Genomic DNA, 19,777 nt, shown 5'->3' on the forward strand with positions numbered 1-19,777 from the left:
CTGAAAGGCTCCAACTGAACTGGATACTTTAGGGCTCTACAGAGTCCCCCTGTTCTTTCTTCGTGGGGACCCAGGCCAACTACTTTGCCCCCTGACTTCCATTACCACATAAAACCATTACCATATAAAACCACAAAGTCCACAGGTGCCGGGGACATAACTTGAGAGTTCACATTGTCCCTAGTGTCATACTCCCCCCTTCCTCTCCTCCTACTGTTCCTGGTTATGTGCTTTATCCACTTGGGTCCAGCGTGGGGAAGTTGTGAGCATGTCAGAATTGAAAGTCCCCCAATGCCAAAAATGCTGGATAACCTAGAAGAAATGCATGAATTCCTAGAAACGTACAACCTTCCAAGACTGAATCATGAATAAATAGAAAATCTCAACAGACTAGAACTCACAAGAAGATTGAATCAGTAATCAAAAACCTCCCAACAGGGACGCCTGGGTGGCTCAGTCAGTTAAGTGTCTGACTCTTGATTGAGGCTCAAGGGTCATGAGATCCAGCCCTGCGTTGGGCTCTGTGCTGGACACGGAGCCTTCTTAAGATTCTCTCTCTCCCTCTGCCCCTGCCCTGCTCTATTCTTTCTCTAAAAACAACAACAAAAATCCCTCCTGGCAAAGAAAAGCCCAGGACTATATGGCTTCACTAGAGAATTCTATCAACCTCTTTTTAAAGAATTAACTCTAATCCTTGTCAAACTCTTCCTAAAAAGTGAAGAGAAAGGAACACTTCCAAATTCATTTCATCATGCCAGCATTACTCTGATACCAAAGCCAGACAAAGGTATCATGAGAAAAGAAAACCACAGGCCAATATCCCTGATGAATATGGATGCTAAAGTCCCTAACAAAATACTAGCAAACCTAATTCAACACATTAAAAGTGGGATTCATCCTAGTGATGCAAAGATGGTTCAACATACCAAAATCAATTAATGTGATACACCACATTAACAGAATGCAAGGTTTTTTTTTTTTAAAGAACCACATGATCATTCCAAAATGCGTTTGACAAAATTCGGTATCTTTTCATCATAAAAACTCTCAACAAACTAGGAATAGAAGGAAATTATCCCAATATAAAAAAAGGCAAGATATGAAAATCTCATCACTCATATCATACTCAATGAAACACTGAAAGCTTTTCCTCTAAGATTAGGGACAAGGCAAGGATGTCCACTCTCACCACTTCTATTCACCATGGTACTGGAAGTCTTAGCCAGAACAATTAACAAGAAAAAAGAATAAAATGCATCTAAACTGAGAGAAGTAAAATTATCAGCTTGCAGAGGATATGCTGTCATATGCAGAAAACCCCAAAGACCAGAAACCCCCATCAATCAGAACTAATAAACCAATTTAGAAAGTTATGGGATATATGGCTCACCAGGGTGGCTCAGGTCATGATCTCAGGGTCCTGGGATTGAGTCCCGTGTTGGGCTCACTGCTAGGGGGGAGCCTGCTTCTCCCTCTCCTACCTGCTCATGCTCTATGTTGCTATTTCTCTCTCTCTCTCAAATAAATAACTTTTTTTAAAGATTTATTTATTTACGATAGACATAGAGAGAGAGAGAAAGAGAGGCAGAGACACAGGAGGAGGGAGAAGCAGGCTCCATGCAAGGGAGCCCGACGTGGGACTTGATCCCAGGACTCCAGGATGGCGCCTTGGGCCAAAGGCAGGCGCTAAACTGCTAAGCCACCCAGGGATCCCCTAAATAAATTAAAAAAAAAAGAAAGTTATGGGATACAAACTCAACATACAAACTATTGCTTTTCTATATGCTAACAACAAAGTATCCAGAAAGGAAATCAAGAAGACAATCTCAGGACCCCTGGGTGGCTCAGCGGTTTAGCACCTGCCTTCTGCCGGGGGTGTCGTCCCAGAGTCCTCGGATCGAGTCCCGCATCAGGCTCCCTGCATGGAGGCTGCTTCTCCCTCTGCCTGCGTCTCTGCCTCTCTCTCTGTGTCTCTCATGCATAAATAAATAAAATCTTAAAAAAAAAAAGAGACAATCACACTTAAAATAACATCAAATGAAATAAAATGTCTTGGAATAAAGTTAATTAAGGAAGCAAAAGGGCCTCAGAGAGATATTTAGACTATCGTGTCCACTGCAGGATTGTTCACAACAGCCGAGACGTGGAGACGACTCGATGTCCACAGACGGAGGGATGGATAAAGGTGTGGCCTACACACCGTGGAATAGTCCTCAGCCTTCAAAAGGGAGGAAATCCTGCCATTTGTGGCAACATGGATGACACTTGAGGACCTTATGTCAATGCAATAAGCCAGCCACAAAAGGAGAAATGCTGCATGATTCAGGTTTTATGACGTATCTAAAGTGGTCAAACTCATAGAAGCAGAGGGTCAAAGGGTGGTTGCCAGGGGCTGGGGTGGGAGGGGGAGGAGGAAATGGAGATTTGCTATGTAATGAGTATAAAGTTTCAGCTGAGCAAGATAAATCAGTTCTAGATGTTTGCTGTACAGCATCATGCCTATGGGTAACAATACTGTATTGTGCACTTAAAAATGGAAGTGGGTACATCTCATGTTAAATGTTCTTATCACAATAAAACATTTATTTAAAAAAAAAAAAAAACAGAATTCAAAGGCACTGACCCAGGTCAACTTGCCCTCAATTCTAGCTTCGGCCCCTGGTGCAGGGGCACAGCCTGTTTCTCTTATTTTCTTTCCTGGGCTCCCTACAGTCCTTCTGGGACCCTCAATGTGACTGAACCCTTGCCTGGCACAGTTTATGGGCTGGGGTATAGTTGGGGGGGCACAAAGGAGTGGGGTGCGGTGGGTGCAGAGGAGCCCATGCATGGGTGTTGGGCCTTGGTCATGGCCCCTTTGGTAACATGAACCCTCTGCTGGTTCACCTTCTGGCCTCATTCCAGAAAAAGTCTGCAGCTCTGTCTCATGCCAGTGACTGTCAACTGTTGCGGGGAAAGGTTTTTTTTTTGGAACCTGAGGCTGACACTCGTAACAGGCCTGAGACATGCACCAGCCCTCGCTGTCACCAGTGCCACAGAGCCCGGGCTTCACAGCCTCAGCCACACACCCACCACTGAAATATTTACAAGGCTCCTGGCTCGTGAAATGGAGCTTTCCGCTTAGGAGCAAGGGAAGGGACACCGTCCGTGTGAAGTATCTACAACATGTCACGCCACTCAGAGGGGGTTCACGTTCATCCCTGGGGCCCCAAGGCTCCATGAAGCAGCTGCCACTAACCCCATTTATGTGGCTGGGAGACTGGGCCAGGAGAGCCTGCGTGGGGTTGACCGCCGGGCTTCAGGGTCTGGCTGCTGACCCGCAGCTGTGGGAGACCCTGGGCAGGTCACTACTGTCCTAAGTCTCAGTTTCCTCATCTGTAAGAAGGAGACACGAAGGGGACTCTCCTCTGCTTCCCAGAAACTGTGCAAGTGGCACACTTAGCTCAGCGTCTCGCGGACGAGTGCACCCCACTGCTCCCAGGCCTCTCTTCCCCACTTCTCCCTCCTGGGCCTGCGACCACCCTCCTATGTTATTCTTCTGGGGATGGTTTGCTTCTGTCAGGGACCTCTGGGAAGCCAATGCTTGCTCAAGGAAATGCATTTCTATGGAATCCTGAGCCTGGTGTAGGCTTGGCCAAGGTATAGGGCTAGGAAGGGGGTCCTCAAACCCTATCTCCTGGACGGTTGTCCCCTGTGCTTGTGAATACCGCTGCTTTGCCTGGATCAACCACCATCCTCATCCTGGGCTGGCCACCTCGGGATTAAACACAAATTTAGTGCCTCTTGTTTTCCTTCCCCCAAGCCTTGGTTTGTGTGCCATTCTTGTCCCCTGAAGGGCTTCCCTTTCCGTCTCTGCCACCGCTGTCTCTTTCTGTGGAATCCTATGCTTTGCTTCCAAATGTAGTTCAAAAAGCCACCTTCCCCAAATCCTTTCTGATCCCCCAACCAAATATAACCACTCCTTTTTCTGAACCTTCCCAAAGCACATCAGTCATGTACGACTTAGTCTGCAGGGTACCGGGGAATAAACACTCTTCTGTGCTGCACCCGACATTCTAGAATTTTATGATTCTTTGTAGCAGGCAATACATGCTGGTGCTTGTAATAAGCTTCCGAACAATGATGAGGGTAGTGCCCATTCAACATACATTACGGGCATTAGACTGTGAGCTCCTTGAGGATGTGGATGGCTGTTCCACATCTTTGTCTCCCTGGCACCCAGCACAGAGCTGGCACCCAGAAGGTTCTCGATCAGAGGCTCCGAATGGATCTTTACAACAACAGCTCTCATCTGCCAGGCCTGCCAAGCCAGGCACTGCACTAAGTTTGTTCCTAAGTGAGCTCATCGAGCCATCCCAATCACCCTTTGAGACGGGTGCTAACATCCCCCACTAAAAAGCAAGCCCCACAGGACAGGGATTTGTGTCTTTTGTGTTAGTTGCTGTATATACACGATCGCTTGAGATGTAACAGGGCCTCGATGAATATTGGCTGAACGAGCGAATCAGCTCATGAGTAATCCACTTTATAGATGAGGAAACTAAGCTTGGAGAGGTTTACTGACTTGCCTAAGTGGTAAGGTCAAAATTTGCACCCAGATAGATCTAGTTCCAAAACCTGTGTTATCACTGAGCTCCACCAGGTGGAAGAGGAATGGGGGCTGGAAGGATGGAGATACACAGTCCACCTTTAAGGAGCTCTCCTGGTGGAGAAGCAGAAACGCACATATGGAAATCACATGGCACAACACGTGATCATAACAGAACCCGTGACCATCCCAGGAATCAGCAAAAGCCCAGGAGTTGGGAGGTGGGGAGGAATGTGGTTTCACACCTGTAAGCAATCCCTGCAGCCGGGAAGAAGGGTGATTCAGGGTGTTGATGCTTGCCAAAGGTTTCATGTCCCTGTGCTTTGGAAACCGTATCTGGGGAGGCAATGTGGGGGGGGGGGACGGAACCCCAGCACAGAGGAGTTGTACAACCAGGCTACAGCTGGCCAGTGCAGGAGGTCGGGTTCTTTGCTGCAGGGCCGCCGGAGGGGGAGGTAGGAAAGGCCTCTCCGGATAGCAGTGAGGGGAGCAGGGGGCCAGGGACTTGCAGGGCAGCGACAGGCTTTGAAATTTGTCAAGGCTGGGGGTGGGCAGCCAGGGCTGAGGCTCGGGTGAAGCCGGAGGGTGCACTGGCATGCCTGGGCTCCCCTGGACTTCCAGCTCTTGCAGCCCACCCTGCCCACCCTGAGAAACCTGCCTGCTGTGAGCCACCTGGGCTCTGGCGCCTGCCTCTGCCCTTCCCCCTCACGGGCCTCAAATACCAGCCAGGTCCTCTCTTCATCCCTGGGGGGGCAGGGGCCACTGTGGTTATGGGTGAGGATCTGGGGAGAGGTGCCTGGAGAGCTCTGCTTTCACCCACCTAGGGAGACTGAGAACCCTCTGTGCCCCCCAAATCCCCAAATAAGTGTTGTCTCTGAGACCCTCTTGGCCTGATGGCCCCAGAGCTGGGGTCACGTGCACTCCTCTCATCTTGGCTTGGCCCCCCGCACGTCATGTAGCTTTGGGTTAGTCACACGCCCTCTTTGGCCTTTGCTGCTATGGCTGTAAAAAGAGAAGCCTCGCCTCTGTCCACACCTTCACCCCCTCCCGGCACTTGCCGCAAACAGAGCCGGTGAACAGAGCAGAGCCAGGGTGGGGACGGGCAGCCTTGCTCCCATTGGCCTGACAGGGGGAGGAAATGCAGGGGCCCACATCTGCCCTCCCCCAAGAGGCAGCCCTGACACCGACTGGTGGTCTTGGGGTCTCTCCCGTCCCCCACGGCCTGGTCATTGGAGCCGGTGAGGGGGTCTCGGAGAGAGGGAAGACTTTCCTTCTGACTCTGCCTCCCCCCCACCCCGGGACCCCTGCCCCACCCACTGCGCCTGCTCTCCCCCTCTTCTCTCCCTGGCCTCACTTTGCAGGATGTTGTCACACACACCGTGATTCAGCCACTGTCCACCTGCTAATGACTAAGGAGCCCCACACCTCCAAATCCAGCCCGGCCCCAGCTGCTCCACTTGAGGAGGCTCCAGAGTTGGGCTCCGGGGTGCGAAGGACGTGGCATTCCCCTAGAATACAATGCAAGGTGCCCCCTGAGCGACGCAAGACCCGGCCGGGACGTCTCTTCTGGGCACCTGGAGCCTCTAGCTTACTGCCTCCGGGCCATCTCTACCTACATGTCCCATGGGCACCACAAACTCAGGTGCCCCCCAGACACATCAGCTCCTCCCTCCCCTTTACTAAAGGCATCATTCTCCCAGGGACTCAGCCTCCCAGCCCCCACTCTTCTGACTCCCCTTCTCCCTTCGTCCCACACCCAGCCTCTTCCTTCAGTCTTGCCCCAAGCTGTCCGCCTTTCTCCATCTTTTCTGTCCCTGGATCACTTGTCTGATTTTTAAATGATCAAACCTGCATGGAGCACCTGTTAAGTGCGTGGCTCTGCTGCAGGTGCCTTACTGATACTAAGGCACAGGCTTCATTCGACAGATGAGGAGACGAAGGCCCGGCAATGCGTCTTGCCCAGGCTGGGATCTGAGCTTGGGCAGCCGGCTCTGAAACCTGGGCTCTGCCTGCCATAGAGCTCACAGAGTTTGCAGGCTCCGTGCTCTACCTCATTCTTGCCCTCCTTCAGGCCCTCTCCATGTTGCTCCCAGACGAATCCTTCTTCCCCTCCTGTTGAAGAAAACGCAGTTTTTTTTTTTTGTTGTTTTTTTTTTAAGATTTGTATTTGTTCGTGAGAGACACACACACAGAGGCAGAGACATAGGCAGAGGGAGAAGCAGGGAGCCCAATGCAGGACTCGATCCCAGGACCCCAAGATCATGCCCTGAGCCAAAGGCAGACCTTCAACCAACTGAGCCACCCAGGTGACTCAACATTTGTGGAACTCCCTTTTTTTTTTTCATTTGTGGAACCCTAAAGGCTCATACTAGCAGCTGACGCTGAGAGCTTATTATGTGCTGGGTATGGTGTGAAGTGCTCTCTATATATCATGACTTAATCCCCTCTATAGTCTTAGGAAGTCAGTATTATCACTATCTTCCATTTTAAATGAGAAAACTGAGGCTCTGAGAGAGGGACTGACTTGTCCAAAGTCATACAGCTTTCAAGTAGAGAGGCTGGGGTAGGAACCCAGGCTGTTACCTGACTCTGGAGTCCCTGATCTTGACCCCACATCTGACTGCCTCCAGAGGCCAGAGGAGTATGATACGAACATCCTAAACTCCAGGTAATGGCCAAAGACCATGATATGGGGACATACAGATGATGTCAAGATAATAGAGTCCAGCATCTGAGAAACATCCCAGCACTGACAATGTCAAATGTTTGAGGAATATAAAGATTGTATATTGTTGTACTTTGCTCATCCAAACATTTGTAGACCCCTAGTACCCACACCAAGTAGTATTGTAACCCATGGGCGTAGACCCATCAAAGTGCCTCCTTTCATATAACTGCCATTCTAGTAGGAAAGAGAGACCAAAAATCTAAACAAAAGGTCTATGTCAGAGGTGACAATTGCCAAGGAAGGAAAAATAAAGCTGGGTTAGGGAAGAGACTGTCCAACGAGCTGGGTGGGGATATGTTGGTGGCATTGTGACTCATATAGGATCAAGAAGACCTCCCCGAGAAGGTAATGTCTGAGCAGAGCTGTGAAGTAAGTGAAGGAGTGAGCCATACAGCAGTCTGTAGATATTCCAGGCAGAGAACATAGCAAGTGCAAAGGCCCTGAGCTAACAGCATGAGGAGCCGGTTAAGGAACAGCCAAGAGGCCTGTGTGGCAGGAATGGAGTAAATGGGGAGAGAAGGAGCAAGTGAGATTCACAAATAAACTCAGGCCTACATGAATTCAGGCTCTGGGTAACACCATATGTCTGGGTAATCCGTCATAGCTAGGACTCACTGAGTGCATTCCGCATGCCTGGCACAGTACTCAGTCCTGCGGACGTAAAAACTGCTAGACAGGATCTCTTAGAATCTACCATGGAGACAGACAAAGAAACTCCACGGTGCCACGTGGCAGGTGCTATGAACCTACGGAAGCAAATATTCAACCGGGACTACGGGCCAAGGAGGCTTCCTGGAGGAAGTGGCTCTCGAGTTGTCAAATAGGAGAAAAAAACTACTCCAGAACACAGATTCCGAGAGGGGAAGGGGCAGGCCAGGCTGACTTTGGGCAGCAGTGCGGTAGGGGTGGGGGTGTGGACCCATGACAACAGATTGTAGGAGGAAGGGGTGGGGAGAAGGGCTGGGGAAGACAGTGAGGGGGCAGGGAGGAGGATGGGGAGGGCCTCGGCTTTGCAAGGGCCAAGAGAGCCTCTAGACAGGGGGGCCTTGGCTTGGGTAAGCATGTGGGCAGTTGGTAGCTACAGGGTAGGGCACAGAGGGTGAAGAGAGCTGGAATCAAGACTCAGTAATTTACCTGCCCACCAGGGCTCTGCTTTCTTAGTGTCATGAGGTGGGTCTGGCTGGGAGGTGACAGGGAAGCAGAAGGTAAGGGACTACACCCCCCCACCGCCCCCTCGCATCAGCCTTGGTTTCCCATCCCATCCTAGGAGGTTCAGATCCCTTAAGGCAGATTATCCTCACCCTGGGGCAGCCCAAGACACTCGGGGAGGAGATTCCTCAGGTAATAATAACTGGCACGCTGGCACCACTTTGTGGTCTGCAGCTGGCTTCCACCGCCAGAGCCTGTGTGTCCCGCAGTCAGTCTGGGATGGACAGAGCTCCTCCTTGCCGGAGGAGATGCTGCAGCTCCGGGAGATTTAGGCCTTGCCAAAGTCACAAGGCCAGTGGGTGATTAAATTGGGAATCCAGCCCAGCTCTTGAGATTGCAAACTCCACAGTGCCACTGCGGCAGCTTTGGAAAACAGGGCCTGGGGATGGCCGATTCCCAAGGACAAGCCTGGGAAAGGGGATGCGCCCCGGCCTCCCGAATGGGGGGCTGGGGAGGGGGAGGAGACAGAGGCAGGGGTGATGGAGGCTGAGCGTGGAGGCAGAAAGGGAGCAGTTGGAGGATGAGGGGATGGAGGTTGGAGAGATTCTGAGACAGAACTAGAGGTCTTTCCGGAAAGGCCGGGTCAAAGGGTCCAGCAGAGTTGAAGAACACAGCAGCTGAATCCTCCCACAGCAGGCCTCTGTGACCAGGAAGGGGGCCCCGTTGCTCCCATTTCACAGGCGGGCAAACGGAGGCAAGAGAGGTGCTCACTGGCTTGCCCAAGGACCCACGGGAACCTGGGGCCCGGGGGGCCCTGTTGGGACCGTGGGAGACTGTCCCCATCTGCGGTGGATGATGAACAGGAGGGGAGGGCAGTGGAGACAGAAATCAGGGGGGGCGCGGGGGAGACGAGGCCGGACAGAGCCTGGTGCTGGGCTGAGGCCTGACACCGGCTCGGGTTCCAGCCGCGGCATCGGCTGCTCGGGTGTCACCGTCCCCGCCCCCCCCCCCCGCCCCGCGGACCCATCCACTCGCCCCGCAGCGCGCGCTCCCGGCCGGGATGGGGGCCCGGGGGGGGGGGGGGGCGGGGGTGCTGGGGGCGCTGCGCCGCCTCCTCCCGCCGGGAATCCGCAGCGGCCTCCGCAGCAGCCTCCCGCCGCCGGCCCCCTCCTCCTCCCGCGCCGGAATGGTACATTCCGGTCCGCCTGGCCCGGCTGCAGTGGATGTTGCTAGAACCCACGCGGAGGAAGGAAGAGACGCAGGCAGGCTGCGGTGACCCAAGCGGCCGCCCCTGCCTCAGGGACCCCTTCCCGGAGACACGGCACCATGACCCAAGGAAAGGTACCGGCATCTCCCCCCACCTGCACCGCCCTCCACCCGTGGGCTCCCAGCTCCCTGGCATCCCAGGCAAACTCTCTGGACCACTCTGAGCATCCTCCCCGGGCGCTGGGGCCACGGTCCTCTGTGGTCCCTGCCGAAGTCCGAGGACCAAAGCCCCCTTTCAAGGAATGGGTTGGGGCCTCTTCCTGCCCAGCAGACCCACCTCTCCTGCCTCACCTCCCCCCTCCCCCGGGGGGGCTTTGGCATCTTAGGACCCTTCAGGTTCCCTTGAGGAATCAGCCTGGGTGTCCAGGGTGTGGTTGGGGGGACCGGTGGAGGGCACGTGAGTGAGCCCCGAGGGGCCATGCCCATCCTGCGCCCTCCTCTGCTCCAATCTCAATCCCAGCCACATTATGCTCATCTTTCGCCTCTCCACAGTGACACCCCCCACCCCAGTCTCTGTAGTTATTCCACACCTGGACACATCCCTTGTGGTTGCGGTGGGGAGGCATTTACTATGGCAACCCTGCATCAAGATGCTCTAATTTTTGTTTTTGTTTCGGCTGGGCATGGGCCTAGATGGGACCAGATAAAACGTCTTCTCTTTTTTCCCCAGTTCTAGGCCTAAAATGGAGGGGAGGGGCTGGGGCAGAGACTTGGCTGGCCTAGTGTGGTTACATAACATCAACAGCCTGTGGAATTATACAACAAGCAGGGCCTGGGGCAAGGGGGGAGGGTCCTCTGGCCCTCTGTTTTGGGGGCGCTAAGGATTGGGCAGAGAAAACAGAAAAGGAACCTCCCCTGCACTCCCCCTTCTTTTCTCTAAGATGAGCCTCAGAGCCAATGGCATCTTTCCTTGGGCTCTCAGATCCTCCTCTCCCTGTTTTTAAGCTCATGAGACCTCAAAATGATGTCATTGGGTGATACCACCTCCTGCCACTGGGCAGACCTCACTTGGGAATGCCGGATGTGTGTGTGTGTGTGTGTGTGTGTGTGTGTGTGTGTGTGTGTGGTCTGTGTAGGGGAGGCAGGGCCCTGGAGGCCCTGGAGCTGATCAGCAGGGTGGGGGCTGGGGAGGAGGACCTGTTCTGGACAGGGCTGAAGTCAGAGGTGCCAATCCATTTCCTGGGGCTGGGCTCAAAGGACCTTGATTCTGTTGGGCTGAACTGGATTTTCCTGGATGTGACCCTTCTGGTCTGGGTGATGAAGGGGGTCAGGAGAGTGGGAGGGCATCAGGTGTGGGGTGGGGGGCATTCCCAGAGGCCTAGGCTCTACAAGGCTCTCTTCCCTAAGGATGTGCATTGGGGTGAAAATGAAGAGCTTCCACCCCCACTCCCCCACCGCCCTGCTGATTCCACCAGGAGTCACTTTGCTGACACTGCTTCCTGTCCTGGGGTGAAGGCCCTGCATTGCCCCTGCCTCCTCTGCCTCTCCCCTCCAGCTTGCTCACAGGCTTTCTGGCTATGGAAAAGAACCCCCATTTCAGTGGTCCTTAGGCCTCCATGGAGGCAAGAGATCTTCCGGTGCTCGCTCACGTCTGGGCCGCCTCAGCCAGAAGCACCCTGAGAAGAAGGAACTCTGCGGCCCTTGCTCTACTGCCCTTTGGGTTTAATGCGTTTTCTGAAGCCCAACCTCATTCCCATTCATTTTCTGAGGTTCAGTCCTCCTACCACCTCCTCCCCCACTCTCTACCCTCTCTGGGTGGCATTCGGACCCTCCTGGCTCACATCCTGTCACCAAGGCTTAAGCGGACAGTCTAAGGGCAGCGAGTGTAGCAGAGTGTAAAATATAGACTTGAGTGTTTAACCTGCCACAGTACATTTCCCTCTGGGCCTCAGTTTCCTCTTCTGTAAAATGAAAGAAAGGGCTGAACTAGATGCCTGCTTCCAGCGTGACAGGGTGCGGTTCTGTTCTGGTTTAGGAGAGAGGCTGGGGTTCCAACGGCATGAGGCCAAAACAGGACCCTTTCCCTTTTACCTGGCACTTCTTGCCCTTCCTGCAGTCCCCATCCTTCCTCGGGGCTCGCCAGCCTCACCTTCTCGGTGTCATCTCCAGCCCAACACCTGTCCCAGTGGCACCTGGTCTCTGCAGCCCAATGGGCTGTGCATGTGTGGCTTCATGACCTTGGACACTTCATTCTTCTCTTCTGAGCCTTAGTTCCCTTGCTTTATTTATTTATTTATTTATTTATTTATTTATTTATTTATTCATTCATTCATTCATTCATTCATTCATGAGAGACACAGAGAGTGAGGCAGAGACACAGGCCGAGGGAGAAGCAGGCTCCCTAGGGGAGCCTGATGTGTGACTCGATCCCAGGGTCCCAGGATCACGCCCCGAACCAAAGGCAGATGCTCAACCACTGAGCCACCCAGGTGCCCTCCTTCGTTAGTTTTTTTTTTTTAAGATTTTATTTATTTATTTATTCATGATAGACAGAGGGAGAGGCAGAGACACAGGCAGAGGGAGAAGTAGGCTCCACGCCAGGAGCCTGACACGGGGCTCAATCCCGGGACTCCAGGATCAGGCCCTGGGCCAAAGGCAGGCATTAAGCCACTGAACCGCCCAGGGATCCCCTCCTTCGTTTTTATATCAGCTTCAGTGTGTTCCCCAGGGCCAGCCCCGACCCTCCTGGAGCTCAGTTCTCCCATCTATGAAAAAAAGGTAGAGTCTTTCCCTGCCACCCCCCAGCTTTATTGGGGTATAATTGACAAATAGAAATTATATATATATATATAATTTATTTATATATTTATACATATATATTTAAGGTATACAGCTTGATGTTTAGATATATGTATATATGGTGAAAGGACCACAGTCGAGCCAGTGCACAGAGCTATCACTTCACAGTTACCTTTATGTGTGTGTGATGAGAACGCTTAAGATCCACCCTCTCAGCAAATTTCAAGTGTACAATACGGTATTGTTAACTGTAATCACCATGCTGTACATTAGATCTCCAGAACTTATTCATCTTGCACAATGGAAACTTTGTGCCCTTTGACCACCATCTTCCCATTCCCCCCACCCCCCACCCCTGGCAACCACCATTCTGCTCTGTTCTATGAGTTTGGCTACTTTCCTTCCCCAATATAACTGATCTCATGCAGTTTTTACCTTTCTGTGTCTCGCTCATTTCACTTAGCATAACATCCTCCAGGTTCACCTATGTTGTTGCAAATGGGAGGATTTCCTTCTTTCTTAAGGCTGAATAATATTGCATACCCTGCACAAAACAGGGAGACTCTTGTCTGTACCCCCACCCTTCCAGGTGAGAAAGTACCCAGGGAAGTCCCAGAAATTAGGAGCCGGTGAGAATACCCATGAAAGTTCCAGAAAGCAGAAGCTGGTGAGGAGGATTTGGAAGGCGCCCTTTCCCTGGTGACTGTCTCTGTCTGCCTCTACTCCACAGATCTCCGTGGCTAATAAGGCCCCCGGGACGGAGGGGCAGCAGCAGGCCAATGCTGAGAAGAAGGAGACTCCAGCAGTGCCCTCGGCCCCGCCCTCCTACGAGGAGGCCACCTCTGGGGAGGGGCTGAAGGCAGGGCCCTTCCCCCCAGCCCCTTCCGCTGTGCCTCTCCACCCCAGCTGGGCCTACGTGGACCCTAGTAAGTCTCTCAGCTCCTGAAGGCAGGAGCATTAGGGGGAGCAGTGGGCCCAGAAGAAAAACCTGGGTAGAAGGAAGTTGCCCATAAATAGATGCATTGTGTGGTTATATGAGGCCCTGTTGTCAAAGGCTTGGGCTTTGGTGGGCTCTTCCAAGGGTAGGTCAAGGAGGACTGTGAAAAGGGAGAGACATCGTGTCTGCAGTCACAGTACTCCTGGATGGGGAAGAGCGGATTTTTTTCAAGTCACCAAGCTAGGGCAAATAGAAGGGACAGATGGGGAGAAAAAACCAGGGACTATTCTAGAAAGGCTCTTCTCAAAGAAAGGGGTGCATAAGAAGGATGGGGAGAGTGGACACAGGAAGGGGCAGGGTATTAAGTTGTGAGTGGGGATGCAGTGTGTTTCCCTGTGGGCTGATCTGAAACCAGAGTGGGGAGATGTCCCCATGAAGGCCCCAGGGCTGGTGGGGCCAGGGGTCTGAGGATCACTTCACCCTCACTTTCCCTGTCTCTCTTCCCTTCTCCAAGCCTTTGTTGGGGACAGGAGGATATGAGGTGGGGAAGGTGTGTGGGTGCCAGCCTTCGTGCCCCTCGTGGCGGGCGTAATTCATAGGCAGACTCACCCAGGCGAACTCCAGCTCCTTGCAGACCAAGACTCACAGCCAGTGGGATCCCCTGTTGGGTTGAACAGCTTGCGAGAGCTTTGCCTCAGGGCTGGGAACATGCAGCTCCGCACAAGCTGTAAGGAAGGGCCCCCTCTCAAATCTACCTCGGCCCCTGCGGCCTCCCTCAGCAGCCCCTTCCGACCCACCCACCCACCCAGTCCCATCATATCAACTCCCACCCTCCCCAGCAGAATTCTAGAAGGCATGTCAAGAACAATGCCTCCGACAGAGCCTCTGCTCACCAGGAGCGGCCACCATGGTCCGCACCCCTTACCACAAACCCCCTCAGTCCAGAGCCAGGCAAACCTACCCCACTGTGACCTACTGGAGGGCCAATGAAGGTCTGGCGTTTGTGGGAGCCCTTCTCACTGCCCCGGATACACACGGGAAGGCTTTCTCTCTCCTCTTCTCTGTGGCCTGGCCATTCTGGCCTGGGCGGGGGGTGTAGACAGAACATGAAAGAGAAGTGAAGGATTAAAGGGAGGGCCTCCAGGCCCCAGGTGTGCAGCGAGCTTCCCCTCGCCCCCTTCCTCCGTTTCCATTTCCAAGTTGCCCAGACTAGCTGCCTTAAGAAAGGGTTTCCGGGGAACCGTCGGGGCAGGAAGGAAGCTCCTTTCAGTCAACATATGACAAACATTTCTAAGGGCGTGCCACGCGCTGTGTCCAGCACTCAGCTAAATTCCTAGGGACATGCTGATTTGCAAGACTTGCCCTCCCAGACCTGACTGTAGAGACAGGAGGCAGACGAGTACCACACAGTGGAGATGCGGTGACAGAGGCCTAGGCAGCTTGCCGAACCCACCTGGCAGTCAGGGAAGACTGCCTGGACAAAGGGGTGGCCACGCTGAGTCCTAAAGGACGACGAGAGTCAGCCTGGTGAAGAGGCAGCGAAATGAGTGTTCGGGTTGAAAGAATATGACATGTGGAGGCCCAGAGGCAAGAAAAAAAAATAGAGCCAGGCTGGAGAAAAGTAGGAGAGAGGAATGTGCACCGGGGCTGAGCGCTCAGGGGAGGCTGTGGTGGCTTTGGTAAGGGACCTGAACGTGAGCAAAAGGCAGTGGGGAGCCATCAGAGAGCTTGACGCAGGGTCAGCTTTGAAAGACCAACACTGACGCTTTTGCCGTGGGGGGTAAGACCCTGGACGAATGGCAGGAAGGGCCCCTGGAATCGAAATGACAGTGGAGGAGAACAGAGCAGAGGCCTCAGGAATGGCCCAGCTGACGGGTGCAGAGGAGAGGGCAGCATGGTCCCCACCAGGCCCAGGGCCATAGGCTTTCACTTCCATCTAGTTTTGTCCTCGTGTGTCAACTGGTGTCAACCAGAGTGTCCACTGACCCATATCATAGAAGAGACCCAGAGATGCTGGTGACTGGCTCAAGGTCACACCGCTGGTCAGTCTGAGAGGAAAAAGACTGTTTGGCTGTGGATCCCATGCTCTTCCAAAGGCCTGACATCTGGGTTCTGAGTTCTGAGAGCTGACCCCCAAACTTCATCCCCTCCTTGCCCTGTCTTGGCTTTACTCCCCTCTCCAGGCTTCCCCCTACCTTGATTCCCAGCTGGAGTGCCAGCAGGTGCTTCCTTCCCACCTGGTCCCCAGGTCTCACCCCAAGGGTCTCAGAGCAAGTGGGGGTAGGACCTCCAACCCTGGATGTGCAGGGTGGCCCTGGGAGAGTTGCTGTCCCTCTCTGGTTCTTAGCCACAAGGGAGCCAGCATGTCCAGGGAGGAGTGGGGAACGCTAGAGGAGAGGGTCGCTCATAGGCAGGCCGTGGCCCCCCGGGGAGCCCCAACCAGTGTGCAGGAGGGGGAGGGGAGGTGACAGTTTATTCTCGGGACTCAGGCAGGAGAAGCAGGTGGGGAGAGATCTGGGGATGGGATGGGGTGCGGTGGGAGGTTTGGAACGGGGCTAGAGAGACAGGCTCGCCGGGTCCAGAGAGCCACTTTGACCAAAGTCAGCTTCGAGCAGGTGGCCGTTGGGGGCAGCGTATATATGTGTGGGAGCCCTCATGGCCCTCCCCATGTCCATCCAGACAGTTACGAGAATGGCTTCCCCACCGGAGACCATGAGCTCTTCACCACCTTCAGTTGGGACGATCAGAAAGTTCGCCGAGTCTTCATCAGAAAGGTAACCGCCTCCCCCCAACTCTCCAGGACTGGTGGGTTAGGTTGGGGGAGTCCCTTGAGGAGACCCTGGCCCATCCCTCAGTCTGCAGGGGTCTGCAGAGGCCAACTGGCAGACAGCACCTGCTGGGAGGTGCCTCCTTGGGCTTCACCCCGCGGCCCCCTGCTACACCGAAACTGTGTCTCATCCTCTCTGTAGATGCGTGGGGCCCCGTGTCCTGTGGGGGTGGGCTCTGGAGCATCTTTGCCCTTCTTCACCTTGTCCTGGGTCCGTTCCAGTGACCCCTGAGAGGGAGAGTGGAGGGCACGGGATGCAGATTCTGGAGAGGACATGGGTCGCTGGGAAGCTGAGCCTCACTGGGGGCCCAAGTCTCCCCGGCCTCAAGGGGGGCTCCCCAAGCTGAAAAGAACTCCCTCCCACCCCTAGGTCTATACAATCCTGCTGATCCAGCTGCTGGTGACCTTGGGTGTCGTGGCTCTCTTTACCTTCTGGTGAGTTGGCAGTGTGGCCCGGCACCTTCCGGGGGCGGCCGTGGCGAGGCCCGACTCTCCGGGAATGTTGGGGCAACGGATGCCCTTGTGCTGGGGAAGAACTTCAGATAGTGCCCACGGAGGAGTCCTCCGTCCCCCGGGGGAGGAGCTAGTGCCTTCCGGGGCGACAGGTGCCTGGGAAGCAGTCATTCCTCTCAGATCTTCCAGCCCCACAGCCAGGCACCTCCACATCCCAGCCTCGGCCTAGCCCGGGACTGGGGCTGGGGCTCCCTCTGCCACTGGGGGTGCCTCCCCGCTTTCTTCTCGTGGGGGCAGGCGCAGATGTGGAAATGGAGACAGGGTAAATTCTGATTCTCTCGCCCTCCTTTCTCTGCAGTGACCCCGTTAAGGACTACGTGCAGGCTAACCCAGGATGGTACTGGGCGTCCTAGTGAGTATACCCCAGGCCTCCCTTGCCAGAGAACCCTCAGTGGCACGAGGTGGGACGTCTCTGCTGACAGATTCCAAGCCCATGGCTCTTCTCCCCTCTAAAGGAAGACTGTCCTCACAAGAGCATGGCCGGGGGGGCCCTTGTGGTGTTTAGATCCGAGGGGGAGGGACGACAGGCATAGGTTCTGGTGCTCGCACAACGAGGAGAGGGTGGGGCTGGGGCCCTGGCTAGAGAGACCCAGACCTTGGCCCTGAGGGGAAGGGGAGCTGGAACACCTTGACCCACACTAATGATGATGTTGCTACTCTTATTAGCATTGTTATTAATGCTTATGGATTATTAATCATAATAGCTACCACTTACAGGGTGCCTAATGAGGGCTGGGCCTTGTTCTGTGTGCTGGATGCACAGTATTGCATTCGATCCTCAAGTCAGCTGGGTATGATTACCTCAGAAAACTAAGGTTCAGAGAGGTTGAGTCATTTGCCCAAGGTCACACAGCTAGTCCGTGGCAGAGCTGGGATTCAAACCCAGGATGCAGGTTGAGGCTTGTGGTCTTAATCACTCTGCTTGGCAGATTCCCTTCTTCTCAAGCCGCTTGGCTCACCTGCTTGTCCTATACTCTGTAAGGAACATTGGCAGGGGACTTAAGGGGAGAAGTTTGACGGTGTAGGTGATTCTTGACCCTCTTATCCGGGCAATTAAGGGTCAACCTGATAATTCTACGGTAGAACTATCCTGGGCTCGGGGCGGATTCACTCGCACCTAAGTCCTCTTCAGCACCCACGGTGAGCTCGGCCCTGTACTGGGTACTGGGGTTGCTGGGTCAAACGCCTCTGTAGGGGAAGGTAGTGAGCGGCACCAGGCTGCATGGGCTCGAGCAGCACTCAGAGGAGAGGAGGCAGGAGGGTGTGAGGCCGAGACACCCAAGCCCTCAGTCTGCTTTGGAGGGAGCGCCTCAGCGGAGACCGGAGTGGCTCAAGCAAAAGCACAGGAGGGGTCTGCACATGGCATATTCGGTACATAAGGGACGAGACTGGCAGGGGACTAGAAGCCTCCATGTAGGGGAATCTAAGACATCTCAGAGAGCAGTGGAGGCTTATGGGGTGGAAGCTCTGAATGGCTGGCAAGGAGCTTGCACACTACAGCTGTCCTACGCCTGCTCCTGGGTGGGGATCCGGTGGAGATGTTGGCTCAGCCCAAAGCCTTCTGGGCCGCCCCAGCCCAGAACAGTTCTAAAGCTGGCCTTGATTAACACCAGCCAACCAGAAGCAGATGGGAAGGAGGCTCATCCTGGCCTCTGTGGCTCCTGAGCAGAGGAACGGACGGGTGGCTCAGTCAGGTTGGGAGTCCCAGGGGAGGAGACCTTCTCACCCAGAGCCTTGCTTAGGGCATAGGACAGAGGGCCTGTCTGCAGCCCAGACAGGGAGGCGTACAACTGGGGGAACTGGGAGGCTCTGTGTATAAAGCTAATGAGGCCCCAGGGACTGCCACCCAGGCCAGCCCACATGGCAGGTTGGCATGGCTCCCAGCACGTCAGCACCTCCTGGCACACCCGGGTGCCCTGAGGACTCGGGAATGGAGTCCCCAGGCCCTTCACCAGGCCTTCTGTGGGAGGGTCCGCAGGACTGCACGTCCTGAGCAGACGGTGGCAGGGACGCAGCCGGGAATGAGCAGGCTAGGAAGTGCGGACAGAGTCCACCCTGCTGAGGGTGGGCATGAGAATCTGGCCTGGGAAGGAAGAGATTTAGCGGCCCTCTAGAAAAAAAGCAGAGATGCTCTCCCCGGCTCAGGGGTGGGTGGGGATGGGGGTGGAGAGAAGTTGGGAGTGGGCATGGACCGTCTGCTTTGGATGGGGTGTCTCAAAGCCTTGGAGGTACTTGGGAACTCCACCACCGAGATGCTAGGCTTTTCTCCAGAAAGCCAGCCGGTGGCTCTGCCCTGCCCTCTCCCTCTTCCCACCCCTCAACTCTATCCACTTTGCACCTTGAATCTGCTTCTGGGTCTGAGGCCTAGTGGGTCTCACCTCCTACAACATACCAAGCCCTTAAGAGCAGTAAGAGTAAAACCGCTCTTTCTGTATGTGTGAGGCCCTGTGCTAAGTGCTTCATAGGAATTTGTCATTTGATCCTCGTAACAACCCTAGAAGGCGGATGCTGTGGTTATCCCCATTCTACTGATGAGGGAGTGAGGCTCAGCGGGAAGTCATTGCTTCCTAAGCAGCTTTGTAGGGCTCTTCCTAAGAGCACTTCCCCTGAGTGCTCGGCTGCCTCCCTGCTGGCCCGGGATTGGGGACAGCGGGACACTTGAGCAGGGACGTTGGGTTTGGTCGCAGGCCCCCACCTGCGCCTCACTCCCCTGTTCTGACACTCTGTAAACAGACCATGGCTCCAGCCCAGGCCCTGGGACCCGGCTCCGACATGCAAGTTAGTCTTTCTTTCCCTTCTGTGACTCATTCTCTGGCCCCTGGGGTGGCGGCCTTCCAGCACCCCGCTCCGCTCACCGCCTTCGCAGGGCCCCAGCCATCTCCCTTAGTGGGCTCTTGCCGTATTGTCTGATTGCTCCCTCTGAGTCCTGGCAATGGCAATTGCTCCCCCGGGCAGAGGAGGAGACTGGGAGACCAGAGATGGGAGAGGTGGAGCAGAGCCTCTCCAGGAGGCGGGTTTCTAATTGTAACGACT

The 19,777-nt window shown here is 54.5% G+C and overlaps 1 protein-coding gene across 1 annotated transcript in view; it reads left to right on the top strand.

Moving 5' to 3' along the window:
* Nucleotides 1-9,525: 9,525 nt before the first annotated feature.
* The window catches only part of FAIM2 (Fas apoptotic inhibitory molecule 2), a 33,213-nt gene continuing 22,961 nt past the window's right edge, over nucleotides 9,526-19,777 (top strand). The window contains exons 1-5 of the mRNA XM_026000285.2: nucleotides 9,526-9,803; nucleotides 13,198-13,393; nucleotides 16,084-16,178; nucleotides 16,602-16,666; nucleotides 17,043-17,096. Of these exons, the coding sequence (XP_025856070.1) occupies nucleotides 9,789-9,803; nucleotides 13,198-13,393; nucleotides 16,084-16,178; nucleotides 16,602-16,666; nucleotides 17,043-17,096 (425 nt within the window). The 5' untranslated portion in view covers nucleotides 9,526-9,788. The remainder of the gene's footprint in view (nucleotides 9,804-13,197; nucleotides 13,394-16,083; nucleotides 16,179-16,601; nucleotides 16,667-17,042; nucleotides 17,097-19,777) is intronic.

The sequence above is a fragment of the Vulpes vulpes genome, chromosome 8 (assembly GCF_048418805.1).
Source record: "Vulpes vulpes isolate BD-2025 chromosome 8, VulVul3, whole genome shotgun sequence".
Taxonomy (NCBI): Eukaryota; Metazoa; Chordata; class Mammalia; order Carnivora; family Canidae; genus Vulpes; species Vulpes vulpes.